Source organism: Anastrepha obliqua, chromosome 1, assembly GCF_027943255.1.
Source record: "Anastrepha obliqua isolate idAnaObli1 chromosome 1, idAnaObli1_1.0, whole genome shotgun sequence".
In the NCBI taxonomy this organism is placed as follows: domain Eukaryota; kingdom Metazoa; phylum Arthropoda; class Insecta; order Diptera; family Tephritidae; genus Anastrepha; species Anastrepha obliqua.
In genome coordinates, this window is record NC_072892.1 from 135,795,414 (window position 1) to 135,813,434 (window position 18,021).

Here is an 18,021-nt window from a genome sequence, read left to right on the forward strand (position 1 = left end):
AACAAAAAATTCAAATCTTTGTATGGCATTATAAATAAGTTTTTAAATATATTACAGTGAGCGTGCGAATGCTACTGGCGCAACTGGTCAACGCCTCAAAGAAGGCGCCCATATCAATAAATCCCTAGTGACGTTGGGTAGTGTAATCTCTGCTTTGGCAGAGCAAACAAGTACCACTACTGCAACACTGGGCAGCAGTCCTGTTGGCACAACCAAGCGAATTCTCTACATTCCGTACCGTGATTCCATACTTACGTGGCTGTTGAAGGACAGTTTAGGTGGTAACAGCAAGACAATCATGATCGCCGCACTCTCGCCAGCTGATTGCAATTACAGCGAAACACTGAGCACATTGCGGTATGCCAATCGTGCGAAGAATATAATCAACAAACCAACAATTAACGAGGATTCAAATGTCAAACTGATACGTGAATTGCGCGAAGAGATCACCAAACTAAAATCCATGCTCCATGGTGATATTGTAAGTGCCACCAAAGCATATCTATGCGAAACTTCAATTTATTTTGTGCTTTGTTTTGGTAGATCACTATGCAGCCGTCGTTGAAAGTGTTAGAAGATCTGCAAAAGAAAGAAGCTCAAGAAAAAGTTTTAACCGAAGAGTGGACTGAAAAATGGAAGGAGGCACAATCCATTCTGCAGGAACAGAAAAGTTTGGGCTTGCGAAAATCAGGTCTTGGTGTCGTTTTGGACTCGGAAATGCCCCATCTCATTGGTATTCATAATGATGTAACGACGGGTGTAACACTATATAGCTTAAAGGTATTAAGTTCACCCATATTTCTTAAGCTCACTAAAATAATAGTCTCTAATATTTCTGGTATTTATAGGAGGGCGAGACACTAATCGGGACTGAGGACTCCAATACAACACAGGATATTGAACTTATTGGCGATGGCATACGTCCGCAACATTGCAGAATAGTTTTGCAAGAGGGTATCGTAACTTTACATCCCTATCCGGGCGCACAATGTTGGCTTAATGCTCATCTTATCGATGAGCCAACTCATATATCACAAGGCGACATTATCTTGCTGGGTCGCACGAATATCTTTCGTTTCAACAATCCTGCCGAAGCAGCCAAATTGCGTAAAGATCTTAGTCGCTCGCAAGTGGATATGTCTCGTTTATCGTTGATAACATCATCACGCGAAAATTTGCTAACTTCAAGCTTCTACTCGGAAGAGGATTCCATGAACGGTAGCATGACCACATCACCGTTTAAGCGGCCCGAACGTCAATACTATCCAACAAAGCCGACATCTAGAGATGATCCAGAATTGCAAGATGAAAATCGTAAAATACTCGAAACTATAGAAAATGCTTTAAAACAGCTGAATATTGTTAGTATAAATAGCACAAATATGGAATATATTATTTATTCTCCCCTTTAACTTAATAATTTTATTGGTTTTTTAGGAGCGCGTGCAGATGCATGATCAGTATAAATCGAAAGTACGAAAACTGACAGATGAGCTCAAGCGCTTAGAAATCGAGGAAATGGATAAGTTAGATATATTGCGCTGCCAAGAGCAAGAGCTGCTTGCCAGAAGAGACATGCTACTCTGGGAGAAAAACAATGAAAAAGTGCAGGTGGGTCATTTATTTAAAAACAGGTAAATTCGGTATAAAATATAATTTTGGCTTGCTGTTATTTTAGGAATCAAACAAACTCATAAAAAATGAGAATCTTAACATATAAAAAGTGCGTGTGGTTTTATCCAAACTCGATAATATTTAAGTCCGTTCCAACTGGGGCGAAGAAATTTGATAGGTTTGTTGTTGTTGTTGTAGCAGCATTAGCATTCCCCATACATATATGGGGAATGCTGCTGAAGTGACAGTCCTTGTGTGAGTGGAACTTCGGCTGCCACGTCACTTGAGAGATTCGGCGACCGAATTCCGCACTATCATTTCACTTGCATTTACACACTCATCCAATCAGTCGTTCAGATAGCAGCGAAGCAACATAAGCGAAAACTGTGAACAGTTTTTCGTATATCACTAACACATTCTTATTGCCAGCCGAAATTTGCACAATCATTTCACGCATACTCACACACTCATTCACCCACTCGTCCAATCAGTGATCGTTCAGACGGCAGCGAAGTGTCATTGGTTGATTTTTTTCATATATCAGCAACAAAATTTTAATTTTTTTGTAAACACATCCCAAGTGACGTCAACCAATCAGTTGATTCTGTCCAATTCGCTCAGATCCGAATAACGGTCTTTTGAAGAGCACATCTCTAAAAATCTTTTCACTATTTTGGGCGAGTTTTATTAAGTCGTTATTGAGATGCATGAGAGTGGCAGCGCTAGTTTTCGAAAATTTTTCGTTCATCGTATCCCTTTTTTGGTTTTTTATTTTTATGAAATTTCAGTAATTTTACTTCATTTATAAAGGAGATGTAAGGTTTTTTTCGTTTTTGAAAACTACCGTTTAATATTGGCCGTTTTCGCCCATTTTCAATTCTATCCGTCCCTTATAGTATTGACAGACGACGGTGTTAATCGGGATTACCAGGGCAGTTAATCTGATGAAAATTGTAGTAGGTTATTATGCGGATTGGTAAACAGCTGATTTGTTTATTGGATAGCTTTGTCAGTAAAAGATGGACCGCAGGCAATAAATACGGGCATTACCTGCCCTTTTATTTGTATTTTCTTCATTCAACTAAACACACCAGGAACACTAAAATATTCCACCAAACCAATTTCTATGCGGTAAAACCTTTCAAAACAGTCTTGAGAGCTGATTGTAAATTTCGCAGCTAATCTGTCATATGTGAACACGTGATACGATAGGATTTTTAGATACGATTTTAAAATATTTCACATGGAATAACAGCTAAAGTCGAGATAGGTTTTAAGAATTAAAAAGAAGAAACAAAAAAGAAAAAAACGCTTAACTGATTGCATTGTTCGCTTCTCTTAAATCTACTGGTTTTTCGTTCTGATTTGAATTGATGATTAAAATATTACAAAATTGCTAACATCGGTCATACAAATATTTGGTTAGTTGAAATTCTCTGATTTTATGCAACGATTTCAAATTTAAAAATGATCTTTTGAACACTTCCCGAAATGGGGCTCAGCTTTTATTCTTTGTGGACACGAAATTATTGAGCTCATCTGCCATATGTGAACGGGTTTGTGGATTTATTGCTAATCATTGCATATTTGAACGTACGTTTATTACAGAGAATGACATTAAAATCGTACAGCTATTTTCCACCTTTTTGTTAGAATGGGAACTATATTTTCATAATAAACTAGGTAGGTAGGTCGGATGGCTGCCAATATGAAACACTTACACCTGTCGTAGGTCTGTTGTGATACCACTCGAAGGGATAAACGCTAAAAAAAAACACTTTTTCATGAATTTATTGTAGCGAAACGGTTCAGTAACATTTCAAGAATATTTGATAAAATTTTCATGTAAAAATATTGCAAAATGAGCGAATGAGAGCACATTTACGTAGACGTCTTTTCAAAAATACATTTTGCAGTAGTCAGCATATCTCAGCGTAGAATCATCTGAAATCAAAAAAATCGAATAATTTAGTTAAAGTATGAGTTAAACTTCCCCCCAACGTTTATTTTGACGATTTATTTTCATTTTCAGCCATTTGGTAGTCGTTTGAAGTAAAAAGTGATTTTTGACGAAAAAATGCCGCCATTTTGTAGGTGTAAAACCACCGTAATATAAAAAAAATGGCGAAAAAAAACGTTGGGAGGAGGTTTTTTATATGTAAAATATGTGTGCAAAATTTCAAAAGGATCGGTTGAGTAGTTTTCAAATGCCAATGACTACGCACTTAAAAAAAAAAAGGTTCGAGAAAACCGCGTTTAAAGTTTGTAACGGACTACGCGCGCAACTGCTGCGTCTCGGCAGATGTTTGAGGCGGTTCGGCTTTATGCTCTATAACTTAAAAAGTTTTGCTCGGATTGACTTAAAATTTTAACACGGTATTTTTGAAATGTTTTACTACAATAACATGCAAAAACAAAAAAATCGATTTTTATCCCTTATCCCTCTTTTTTTTTGCCTAAAATTGATGTTACTATTGTTTATAACAATTTAACAAATAACGATATCAAAAAAATCCTATGTCAGACGAGAGACACTATTACAGAGAATATATAATTAAATTTTTAAGCTGATTCATTTATCAGAACTCGAGATATCGTGTACACCGTATACAAAAACTTAGTTTCGAGAAATATGCGTTTAAAGTTTCAGGTGCCGCAGGTACGCGCTTTGGAGCGCTTCGGGAAAAGGTCGAAATTTCAACGAAGAAAAATTTAGCCAGCTGTAACACATATTGTACCTTATTTAAGAGGGTTCAAAGTATTTTTTAAGCTAATAAAAAAAAATCGATTTTTTGAAAAATTCACAGTAGACTTCCCCCTTAAAAGCTACCTTAGGATTAGAGAAGTTACTGGGGTTGGCCTGGTAAAAATAGCTCTAGTAAAATTTTCCTTTAAACTTCTGCGTGAGTTTTGATTTTTAACAGAATGGAGATTTGCCGAATACTTTTAAAAATAACTTTTGTGTTTTTTTTTTCAGTTTTTCTTGCCTATTATTTTTATATATTGTTTATTTTATTTATTTATTCTTTTTATTTTAGATTGATATCGTCTGTAGACAAATTTCAGCATTTCAAACTCAGCTCGATTCTAAGAAACGAGATTTTTCTGAATATGTTGCAAAAGAATTACAAGAATTGGAAGACTGTGGCAAATTAGATGAGGTTTGTGTTCAAATACGAAGATAAGTTAAGCTTACAGTCGCTGGAGTTACATACGAATGCTACAAGACCCATATTGCTTTATTGTATTTTATTCATTTAAACAAACTGAAGTTACGATTAAGAATTACAAGCGAGGATTGTAGCGTTAACACCTCAGACCTTACGCGACTGCATTATTATAAAGGGTGTTTTTTTAGAGGTTAGGTTTTCAAAATGAAATAAAACGTATATAATTTGATGTTATGGCCAAGAATTTAGCTTTATTATAAAGATAAGGGTTTGCCATTATGTTTTAAAAATGATTTCGGGCAAGTGGCCGCCGCGGCTGGCTCGAATAAATTCCAGCCGAGAGGCCCAATTTTCGACCACTTTTTGCAGCAATTGGGGTCGTATGTCAGCAATAACGCACCGAATATTCTCTTCCAAGACGTCAATCGTCTCGGGCTTATCTGCGTAGACAAGCGACTTCACATAGCCCCACAAGAAATAGTCCAGCGGTGTTATATCGCACGATCTTGGAGGCCACGCCACAGGTCCACGGCGCGAGATAATGCGCTCACCAAAAGTTTCCTTCAATAAATCGATTGTTGCGTTGGCTGTATGGCATCAACATCGTCCAATTCAGGCACGAAAAAGTCATTAATCATGGCTCTATAGCGCTCTCCATTGACTGTAACATTATGGCCGGCTTCATTTTTAAAGAAATATGGACCAATGATTCCCTCTGCCCATAGAGCACACCAAACAGTGACTTTTTGAGGATGTAACGGCGTCTCAGCAATGGCTTGTGGATTATGTTCACTCCAAATGCGACAATTTTGCTTATTGACATACCCATTCAACCAAAAGTGAGCTTCATCGCTGAACAAAATTTTCTTCGATGCGTCGCGCGAACCGAACCATTATTTTCGTAATAAATTTGCACGATTTGCAAACGTTGTTCAGGTCTATTCATTATGAAATGGCAAACCAAACTCAGCATAAATCAAGTGACAGCTGTCAAAAAGACCATCTACGAAAAAAGTAGTGCCAACTTGAAAACCTAACCTCTAAAAAAACACCCTTTATTTATTATATGCGCATTAAAAAAAGGTGAAATAAATAAATTTGGTACTTTTAGATTGGCATTAAAATTGAAGAGTTCACCCCCTTATCGGATCAGTTGTTGCTACAAGTTGCGGATTCCTTAGACCTGTTTGCATCACAATTTATTAAGGACACAATTAAAAGAAATGTGAGTACAGCATATTTACCTAATTTATTTCGATGCCATTTTTACTAATATATTCCACTTTTTAATGTAGAATGACGAGATTCGTAAACTGGACGAGAAAATCACGGAAAAAGAGAACATTTTGAATGTCAGTACAAAGCGAATTGCTCAAGTGGATGAGAAAATTTTACAGATACAACAACAATTGGAGAAGCTACAGCAAGAACGCAAGCAGAATGAAGCAAACCCAGGTTCATTGCGGCAGAAAAAACTCGAGTAATGCGAAACTGCATTTATTTTTAAAAATTCATTACTCTTTAATTAAAACCTTTTTTTCTTTTTCTTTTTTAGAATGAATTTGAACTTAGCTAAAACAACTTCCCCCAACTTGGATGATTCAAATGAAACATGTGATACCTACCACACAGCACAATCGGATATTTCACTGGGTTCGCCCACAATTGCTGACGATCAGATTACACCTCTTAGTACGCTCTCGGCGACATCAGCAGACTTAGACGACACAAGTACCACGGAAAGGGGCATATCTTCCAGTATATCAAATAACAGTAATCTATCAGACATTGGAGAGGTGACTAATAGCAATCTAACACCAAACCCAGCATCCCCAAAAGCTGTAATGAGCGATAGCGGAGTATACTTGGATCCTGTTAGAACAACGCAACAACAAGCTAATTACAATGGATTCTCCCAGGGTAGAGGCAAAGATAATAATAATAGGTTCTGTGAAGGATCCGGGTTAGCCTGTGGAAATTCCGTTTCCAATGGTGCTGGTGTGCGAACATCCGATGAGGATAGCGCATCGTGCTCCTCGTGCGAAATGGGTCGCAATTCAGATATACCACGCCCATATTGCTCCATGCATGCACTGAGACGTAAAATTGCCAACCAAAAGGCCTTGATTATGAAAAATCTTGAAATGAGTGTGAGCAAGGCAGAGCTGGATAAGCAGATTGTAGAACTGCAAGAACTCCAGCGTAGACTTATTGCCATGGAAAAGGAGTTGGTCGAATCGGTAGGTGATTGTTTTGCTGAAAGTGATGAATGCAGTACATGCATGCGAGGCGATAACAATGTAAACTACGAGCTAAGTCCGAACGATTGTTTGGATGAATCCACCTACGTGTCCAGTATGACACGCTCCTGCCCTTCCATGAGAGATTTCCGTAAGTAAAATACAGCTTGGTTTTATTTAAAAAAAATTTAAATTTTTTAAGCATCGCTCTGCTAAATCGAATGATTCTTCACCCGAATGGAAAACTAGCACATTTAGGTCACTCTCATTACCGTAGCCACCATCGCGTTTTTTTATTGCTGTAGCAACGTTGTGTGCTGGTCTCCGATGACGGCATTCAGGAGTTTAGGAAGGTGGTAAGAATCTCCTGATGGATGACGTTTAATCTCTGTTTATGTACTGGGGATCCAGTAGCTGTAGTTGTGTTTCGTTTTGGATATCGTCAGTGTAGTTGAAGAGAACAACAAAACTAACACTCTACAAGCTCTCGTCATGCTCGTCTTAACGTATGGCGCAGAAGCGTGACGATGACAACATCCGATGAAGCGACGCTTGAAGTGTTTGAGAGAAAGGTTCTGCGCAAGATTTTTGACCTTTGCACGTTGGCGACGGCGAATATCGCAGGCGATAGAACGATGAGCTGTATGAGCTTTACGACGACATAGACATAGCGCAGCGAATAAAGATCCAGCGGCTACGCTGGTTGGGTCATGTCGCCCGAATGGATACAAACGCTCCGACTGGTGATAGCAGAGGAAGAGGAAGGCCTCCTCTGCGTTGGAAAGATCAGGTGAAGAAGGACTTGGCTTCACTTGTAATTGGCACCGGCTAGCATGAGAAAGAAACGCCTGGCGCGCTTTGTTAAACTCGGGAGGTGGCTCAGGCTCTAGCGTGCATATACTTTGTTGGGTTTTAGGCGAGCTCCTCCTTCATTTTGTAGTTTGTGTGTTGATTTTGTTCAGTCTCCGGGCGATGTTTTTGGATGATACATAAATGCAAACAGTTGTAGGCAAAAAGTGAAAGTAGGACAAATTAGTTCTTCCTATGTAGGTAAGATGTTCGTCTAAGTGTCAGTTGTTGTCTGCCGCTGATAGTGCCTGAGCGATGCTTAAAAAACCATGAAGTTTAAAAAAAACTCGACATACATTTTCCTCTTTCTTAATTTCCTTGCAGCCGAAGCAGAGCATTTCATTACTGTACCCAGCTTTGTGATACGCGGTGCAGGAAAACAAACGCACTATGAATATGAAGTGCGCATCGCGCTTCCCGATGGAAAGTTAAACATCTTAAGACGCTACAGCAGATTTAGGGAATTACATTTGAGTATGAAGCATTGCTACGGAGCAAAGGTAATTTCTTAAATAAGTTTTTTCATTATCTTTTCCAGTAAAAACTTGCAGCGTCAGCGCTAAAAGTGAAAATGAGAGAATTTGTGGTGGAAAGCAAAAAAATAAATAGCGTCAAAAGTAAATAAACAAAAATATAATACATAATTGCAGGCATTAGGTTTGTTCATGTAAAAATTAACCAGTAACTTAATTTTCGAGAATTCGCTCTCAGAGATAAAAATATAAAAAAAGTATATGAACGCAAACCAGTAACAATTTGCAAGTTTTACGAACAGCTGATTAAATTGTTGGCGGGAAAAATCACAAAAGGAAAAATTATTTCAGTTGAGCTGCCTCGTATTAAATTAAAAAAAAAACTAAACAAATAAAATGCAAAACTAAGTAAATAAAAAACGAGCTTAGCATCGCAAGATTTTACTTCGTCCACAAAAATTTGTTCCAATTCATCATCGTCAGATGAGGAACATTTCATTAGCAATTGTATTGTTGTGACAATCACAGCTTTCTTCATAATTTTCTTGCTTCCGTCTATGCATGCATGTAAAGGGTGATCAAATTAGAGGTATCGGATTTTAAAGTGAAATAAAACAACGAAAATTCAAATTGATTGGGCAGTCTTTATTAATTTTTGTGTAGAACCATTCATGAGATTTATTTTTTCAAGATAATCTATTTCAAATGTTGGCTGCAACTGCGCCGTAATTCGGCCATACGTAAACACCAATTTTGAATGACTCGCTGGAGGACTTCTTCGGTCGGTATCTCGTGAATAAATTTAGTAATGTTGGCTTCCAATGCCTCAATCGAAGCTGGTTTATCCACAAAGCATACACACGATCTTGGTGGCCAATCCACTGGTCCGAGACGATAGATAAATTGCTCACCGAAACGACGACACGGTAAATTCATTGCTTCACTGGCTGTTTGGCCAGTAGCGTCGTCTTTATGGAACTAAATATTGTGGAGATCACGGACTTCAATTTCCGGCATCACGGCATCAAAAAGTGCGCCGATTTTCGTAATATAATTGCACGATTTGCAAACGTTGTTGAGGCGTAAGTCTTTCCATGATGAAATGTCAATGAATACTGAAGAAAATTATGTATTTAGTTTGACAGTAGTCGTGCGTGATCTGCCAAAAAAACCCTATTGGAAAAAAGTACCTCCAATCTGATCACCCTTTATATATACATACATTTATGCCCTTAAACAAACTTTACAGATTTTATATAAAATATACATATTTGTTACATTCTCCATCCATTTTAATCACTATTTTAATTTTAATTTAGCACTTTGGCTTAATTCGCAAATTTTAAGACACCTTTCTGGTCTAGAGACGTGAAAATTGAAGAATCAATCAATTGAAATTCGTTTTTACTCATTAGATCAATTCTTTATTTACAAAAAAAAAATTTTTTTTTTGATGACAAAAAAATTGCTTCCCCTGACGTAACACATGCCACTGGCATAACTGATCAGGTACGTCTGAAAAAACAAAAACAGAATTCGCTCGATTATTCATGAGGAGATATGTCGCTATGGTGGGTAGCAGATTTACAAAAAAAAATTTTCTAGATATTTTATCTGTTTATTAGAAAGGCCGCCGTAGCCGAATGGGTTGGTGCGTGATTACCATTCGGAATTCACAGAGAGGTCGTTGGTTCGAGTCTCGGTGAAAGCAAAATTAATAAAAACATTTTTCTAATAGCGGTCGCCCCTCGGCAGGCAATGGCAAACCTCCGAGTGTATTTCTGCCATGAAAAAGCTCCTCATAAAAATATCTGCCGTTCGGAGTCGGCTTGAAACTGTAGGTCCCTCCATTTGTGGAACAACATCAAGACGCACACCACAAATAGGAGGAGGAGCTCGGCCAAACACCTAACAGAAGTGTACGCGCCAATTATTTATTATTATTATTATTTTTTTTTTATTTTATTAGAAATATAAAAAAAAATAATTTTTTTCACGTTCTCGCTCTTAAAAAAATATAAAAATTGATTATAAAATTATGATTCTGCTACCCGCGAGAGCCACAAGTCTACTCAATATAATATAATAAAAATTCAAATCAATCGGTTCAGTACTTTTTGAGAAATTACCAACGCCAATTCGGAAAAAATAGTTTCGAGAAAAACACATTTAACGCGCTTATACCTGGGCGTCGTACTCCAAGCCGGTCTCGTGTTAAAGTACTGTAACGTCTAAACTACAACGAATTTCAATATAAATATTTGCAAGTATATTTTAGTATATTTTTGAAAGTATTATATAAACTATCATAACATGAAAAAAAGATTGAGTTTTTCAAAATTCTAGACCAGAAAGGTGCGTGTGTCCGTGTTTATTTTTACTTAGCGATCAGCTGTTTTGCTCACTTGCACATTCTTACAAGTAAAGGGTGTTTTTTTAGAGGTTAGGTTTTCAAGATGAAATAAAACGTATATAATTTAATGTTATGGCCAAGAATTTAGCTTTATTATAAAGATAAGGGTTTGCCATTATGTTTATTAAAAATGATTTCGGGCAAGTGGCCGCCGCGGCTGGCTCGAATAAATTCCAGCCGAGAGGCCCAATTTTCGACCACTTTTTGCAGCAATTGGGGCCGTATGTCAGCAATAACGCACCGAATATTCTCTTCCAAGACGTCAATCGTCTCGGGCTTATCTGCGTAGACAAGCGATTTCACATAGCCCCACAAGAAATAGTCCAGCGGTGTTATATCGCACGATCTTGGAGGTCACGCCACAGGTCCCCGGCGCGAGATAATGCGCTCACCAAAAGTTTCATTCAATAAATCGATTGTCGCGTTGGCTGTATGGCATGTCGCGCCGTCTTGTTGGAACCAAAGGTCGTCCACATCAACATCGTCCAATTCAGGCACGAAAAAGTCATTAATCATGGCTCTATAGCGCTCTCCATTGACTGTAACATTATGGCCGGCTTCATTTTTAAAGAAATATGGACCAATGATTCCCTCTGCCCATAGAGCACACCAAACAGTGACTTTTTGAGGATGTCACGGCGTCTCAGCAATGGCTTGTGGATTATGTTCACTCCAAATGCGACAATTTTGCTTATTGACATGCCCATTCAACCAAAAGTGAGCTTCATCGCTGAACAAAATTTTCTTCGATGCGTCGCGCGAACCGAACCATTATTTTCGTAATAAATTTGCACGATTTGCAAACGTTGTTCAGGTGTAAGTCTATTCATTATGAAATGGCAAACCAAACTGAGCATAAATCAAGTGACAGCTGTCAAAAAGACCATCTACGAAAAAAGTAGTGCCAACTTGAAAACCTAACCTCTAAAAAAAACACCCTTTACAAATGTATCCAGTAAAAACTTGCAACTTCCCTTCAAAATGAAATGTCATTTTGCTCTTTCACTTTCCCCTACTTTGCAGATTTCTTGGGCACATGAACACCGAAACTTGATAATTTGTAACAATTTTTAAAAATTATTTTCTTGATGAAGATACCTATTGTCTTGATGTTAATTATTCTAAATTTTTAAGTGTGTGGTTGAGAAATTCTTTGATTTTGACAGCTGCAAGTTTCTGTTGGCAAACCCTACTAATATTATATTAAAATTAAAAACTAATTCATTCGCTTTTTTCTCCGTATAGATAAGCGCTCTACCGTTTCCACGTCGAGAAATCTTCTCTTCCAACAGTGAATCGGTGGCAAAACATCGCAGACGACTGCTTGAGCTTTATTTGCGCCGCTTGTTTGTGGTCTGCACGAAAATACCACAGTGTCCTATATATGAGGGACCCGGCGGGCCGGGCCTCACCCGAGCTACACTTTCTCAGCTCTCGCCTTTTTTCAAGAAAGGTTTGTTCGAGAACGGCAAGCACGGGACGGGATAATAATTACTCTACTGCTAAATTACATCCTGCCTATATTATGCCTTTTAGTTTATTTTTACTATTTATTAAGTTATGTTTACTGTGCAAAGTGATGATATGTCGCAATTCAATTTTGAAATAATCAATCTATAAATAATCGAATACGTTCCTAGATTTCTGTTTTGCAAATATTATATTATTGTGCTTAGTGAAATTTCGGTGGAGGTCAACTCTGAAGTATGCTTAATCAAATTTTAGAATGTATAGTAAAACTGCATACAAAATGAAAAACCTTGTATTTATCATCAAATGTAAAATATAAGTTTTAATAGGCAATTGTTTGAAATAGAAAATGTATTTGTGTAAATTATGATTATTTCTTTAATAATGAAAAAAAAAAAACACGAAACGGAGCAATAAAGAGGGAACATGCAGAGAAATCAAATTTTTTCAGGCTAAGTTCAAATTATGGTTTATACGCGTATAAGAAATTGCCTTATAGGTTAAGTACTTCACACCGATAACTACATAAATTTTTTCTTTAATTTTATTTTACATATTTATTTTTTCATTAGCATACGTCAATTACACACACATTTTACCGCCGCCAAGTCGAATAAGAAATAAAAATGATTTAATTTTTAGGTAAATTTTAATTACAATACACGACTTTGGTACGTTGGCTGACATTGGTGCAGTTGGTAAATTTTGGGTTCGTATCTTTGCTGGTATTGGTGTGACGCATTTAGCCCATTAGAAACTTTAAAATTGCAGCTGGTTGAAAGTAGTTAATGCAAGCAAACTACGCGCGCAATAAATGAGTGAACGAAACAATAATATGTACAATATACACATACATATATACATAGCTGTATATGATTAGAAATATATGTGTATTGTAGTGTGCATATATTTAAGACATCATAACAGAACAAACTGTGATTAAACTCTCGATATTACGGCTAAATTGAAATTTGCAAATTGCAGTTTATTTGTACATATGAATATGTATTTGCATCTGTATGTGTGGATATAAAACAATAATTGATCAGGCATATGTGAATGCTTGCACACACTTATTCATATGTGTGTGCAGTTGTGTGGCGAATAATAAAGCATTTAATTCTACTAGTTTAGATATTAAATATCAGTTAATGTGCTCGTATACGGCGACTTTGAATTTTTCTACAATGGAAAGAAAAACAAAAACAATAATATACAAGTATAAATAAATATTTATAAATATTAAAAGGTAGGCAGCAAGGATTTAGCAGTAGAGTAATGTATTTTTTTTGTAATTATTTTGTAATTATAGAATTCAGTTGTAAATTAAGATACAAGACATTTGTATATTGCGTAAGTTATGTAAAATATTGTTAAGTTGTATATGTACACATGTTGGTACACAATTGCGAGAGGAGGGTGAGTGCTCAAAGCAAAAGTTTATAAATAGTTTCTTGCACTCTGCTAAAAAAAAATCACTTCCGGCAGAGATGTGACTATTCAGCGATTTGATTATTTAATTATTCCTTGTGTACAGCCCCCATTGAAATCCCTTATATTAGCTTGAGCCCATAAATAGCATATAATTGACTTTATAAGTATAAAGAGATATCATAAATATAAAGAACTCAAGAACTCTCGAAAAAATGTTCCCAAGGCGTGCGCCGTGAAAAGTATTTTTACCAATTATGCAAATTATGAAGCATTGATGTGTTTGTTTTCATGTATTGAAACGTCTACTAAGTTGTAGCTGACTTTTCGTACTCATTTAGAGCTTTCGAAAATGTAATTACAAACCTACTTAGAAGTACAATTGAAAGAAACTTCCATATACCAGTTCAAACTTGTTACATTTCATTAGAAATTAAATTTTATCAGTGTAGTGGTGAATTAGTTTTATATAAGGAGTTAAAAACTAACTGCTTCATTATATTCTCCAATTTATTAAGTCTATTTACAACACACTTAGTTAAAATGTATGGTAAAAAATGCATATACAAAAAAAAAATATATATATTGTAACTAGTAAAGTGCTCAAATACTACCTAGAGGCAGGTGTGTGGCGTGTCCTTGCTTTTTATTCCTCTTCACATACACGTATGCGTTCCTTTGTGTGAATAGAAAACATTTTCAAAATTTAAGGTCACTGGCAAAGGGTCTTTCACAAGTGACACCTAGATGTTGTTGGTTGGTTGAAGTAGTTATTCATCTGGAATCGAAAGAGCGCTTCTGCACCTTTTTGCCGCCACATCCAGTAACTTTCCCGAAACTTAATTTGCAGGACTACTGATTAAAGAGTTCTCAGGAAAAACCACAAAAATTAAAAAATATTTCATTTGAGCTAACTTGTATTAAATTAAAAAAAAAAAAATAAATGCAAAATAACGAACTTCGGAATCACATGATTTCATGTTGTCCACAATAATTGGTTCCATTTCATTATCGTTGCCAGATGAAGAACATTCCATTAGCAATTGCGATTCGCAAATTTTAATTCGTGTTTATTTTTACTTTGCGATCAGCTGTTTTTCTCACTTGCAAATTCTTACAAGTAAAAATTTATCCAGTAAAAACTTGCAACTTCTCCTCAAAATTAAAAGGCATTTTGCTCTCTCACTTTCCCCTACTTTGCAAGTTTTTTAGATATATGAACACCAAAACGTTATAATTTGTAACAATTTCTACAAACTATTGGCTTCATGAACATACCTACTTATTAGGTTGTTGCCATCTAAGCCAAACAGTTGTTCGAGACTCTCGCACAGCGGTTTGCCCACAGTCGACATTCTCTCCATCCATAGGGCAGGGCATTCACTGAGGAAATGGAGAATCGTTTCAACTTATTATGAAAATCGCTAAATTCATGATTTATTGGTGGAAATAATCGTTCGAATGAGTCGATAATTCAACGGTTGGTGAAAAAATTTCAAGAAACTGGTTCTGTCGAGTATAGAAAAACGATTGGCAGACCGGACTAGGGTTTTCGAAAAGTAAAATCTGTGTGAATAAGCCAACAACGACTCCAGAGCTGAATCGCACTATTCGGATGGAGATTGCTGAACTTAATGCATTATGTGTGAACGAGTCCTTGAAAATTTTAATTCTCGTATGACAGTTCTCGCTCATGGGAGACATTTAAATGATGAAATTATGTTTATTTTGAATGGTGAAACCTAACAATTGGGGGCGTCTTTTGAAAGACCCTTTATAAAGATTTACTTAAAAATTCACTAATTAGAAAAGTTATCGAATTAAAAAAAAATTTGTTAAATACTTTATTTTATAAATATCTGGTCAGTCCATAAGTTCGTGCGGTTTTTAAAGGTCGAGCTCGTTCAGCTTGCCTAATGTTTGCCTTGCGGTATGAGATCTTCCGTTGTCGTGGTGAAACAGTGCGTCTATTCACTAAAGACGGTCGATTTTTTTTAAGTGCCTCATTCAGGTTTGATAGCTGATGGAAATAATAATCAGCAGTTATGGTCTAGTTTGGTTCCAGAAGTTCATAATAAACAATACCGGCCATATTCCACCAAATATATAGGAGAATCTTCTTGGGGTGAAGGCCATCTCTAGGGGTCGGTTCTGGTGTTTCATCTTTATCTAACCATTGGCGTTTGCGAACAGGATTATTGTAAAGTACCCATTTTTCATCACCAGTAACGATATGGTTACAAAAACTTTCATTTTCAAGCCGTTGCAGTAGCAGAGAACACAAATTCAGTCTCTGCTGAAGGTTGGCGACGGAAAGTCTATGCGGAACCCATTTTCCCAGCTTTGAAACCTTTCCCAACTGAACCAGGTGCCCGTGAACTGTTCCATGTGATGAATTTCACCTCTCAGCTATCATATCGACTGTCAAATTTGGCTCAGCTTCCACGAGTTCGAGCAAGGGTCGGAGTTAAAGAATTCAGGACGACCAGGCCGCGAGGCATCCTCCACGTCGCAGTTACCACTTCGGAATTTTGAAAACCAATTTTGCGCAGTCCTTACACTCACGGTATCCTCTCCGTGAACAGTGTTTATTTCTGCAGCAGCAGTTGTTGCATTTTTACCACTTTTATAAAAAAAATACAAAATATGCCTCTTATACGCGTTCGAAGATTCCATTTTATTTTTTAACAACACGTGCTTCTATCCGCGATTAAAATCACTTGTTGAATGCACAATATATCAAAGAAAATATAAATAGTTCCGTTATATTCCGCGAATAATTTTTTGCAAAAATCGTACAAAAGTGAAAGTATGGGTAAAATACGCACCAACTTATGAACTGACCTGATAAAATTTCATGCAATACGCAACATTTTTATTTTTACTTTAAAACATTTATTATACAGGGTCCGGCACTCGAAGTGTAACCAACTACAGAACGCTCGCGCAGCGATGGATTATTCTTTTTTGGTAATTTTGGAGCGAGCTAAAAGATTCACCAGTTTTAAGGCGCTGAAAAAAGCCATTGTCCGTGGGCAAAAATACCTGCAAGTCACATTCGGGCAGCTTACGATTTGTCTTTGGATTTTTTAATTGGTTACACTTCGAGTGCCGGACTCTATAGAATGTTCAATTTCTTAGAACTTTTGTATTCTATGTACATACATCGAAGGCAACTTCTTCCTTACATAATGCATTTATAGTGCTGAAATTGCAAAGCAAAGGAAAAGCAAAAAAGCTACGCTATTTGCAAAAAAAAAAATTTAAGTAATAACTGTCAAAATTAATCAAATTACCGATTACTTTAAAATTTTGCGGATGTTTTCTATTTATGATACATAAAAAACAAACACAGTTGTAAACAATTCGATATTAAAAAAAATTTTACACACGTAATTTTTTCATTTATTTATTTTATTTCAAATAGGGACACCTCTAATATTTACATACATACAAATTATTGTATTAGGTCGCTATTTTGTAATCATCAATAAGTGAATTAGCGAAACGTACAAATCGCGTAAATAAAATATTTCATAAAAAATTGTTTGCTACATGTTTTACTGTGTCCCTGCTTTTTTATTTTACATGGACAGGAGCATATTTATGGTCAACTTCTGCTTATACTCGTACATAATTGGCGCTTACACCTTTATTGGGTGTTTGGCCGAGCTCTTCCTAGATATTTGTGAAGCGCGTTTGGATGTTATTCGACAAATGGGAGGCCTACAGTTTTATGCCACTCCCGGCAGATATTTTTTATGAGGAGCTTTTTGCATGGCACAAATACACTCGGAGGTTTGCCATTGTCTGCCGATGGCGACTGCTATTAGAAACAACTTTTTCTATCATTTTGATGTTTCATGTACGGAGATTTGAACCTACGCCCTTCCGAATGGTTCTCACCCACTTTCGAATGACTGTCACGCACCAATCCATTCGGCATGGGCCGCCACATTCAACTCCTACTTATTATCAGCACGCTTAGAGGCACGCGCGGTGTCAATATAAACATTCTCTCTGACAGTCAAGCAGCTCTAACATCGCTGGATAGCTTCTCATTCCAATCAAGGTTGGTCTGGCAATGTTTTAAAATCCTCTACACCCTAGCATCAAGAAACTTTGTTACCTTGATGTGGGTTCCGGGTCATGAGGGGCACGAAGGGAATGAAATTGTGGACATTTTAGCGAAAAAGAGGGCAAACAATCCCTTCATTGATCCTGAACTTTTCTGCGGGGTAAATAACAGCTTCAAAAGTGCCTTTCTACGTGAGCAGGAATAACGAGCCCTAATCGATTACTGGATAGCCCAATCGGGCATGCGGCAATCGAAAAGACTCATAGATCCAGAACGGATACAG

At 36.8% G+C, this 18,021-nt stretch overlaps 1 protein-coding gene across 1 annotated transcript in view; it reads left to right on the forward strand.

Annotated features, from left to right (window-relative positions):
* The window catches only part of LOC129236264 (kinesin-like protein Klp98A), a 34,861-nt gene extending 22,268 nt beyond the window's left edge, over window positions 1–12,593 (forward strand). Inside the window, exons 5-14 of the mRNA XM_054870540.1 lie at window positions 58–481; window positions 544–780; window positions 849–1,361; window positions 1,438–1,611; window positions 4,653–4,775; window positions 5,896–6,009; window positions 6,080–6,264; window positions 6,340–7,175; window positions 8,198–8,373; window positions 12,005–12,593. Of these exons, the coding sequence (XP_054726515.1) occupies window positions 58–481; window positions 544–780; window positions 849–1,361; window positions 1,438–1,611; window positions 4,653–4,775; window positions 5,896–6,009; window positions 6,080–6,264; window positions 6,340–7,175; window positions 8,198–8,373; window positions 12,005–12,247 (3,025 nt within the window). The 3' untranslated portion in view covers window positions 12,248–12,593. The remainder of the gene's footprint in view (window positions 1–57; window positions 482–543; window positions 781–848; window positions 1,362–1,437; window positions 1,612–4,652; window positions 4,776–5,895; window positions 6,010–6,079; window positions 6,265–6,339; window positions 7,176–8,197; window positions 8,374–12,004) is intronic.
* The last annotated feature ends 5,428 nt before the right edge of the window (window positions 12,594–18,021 follow it).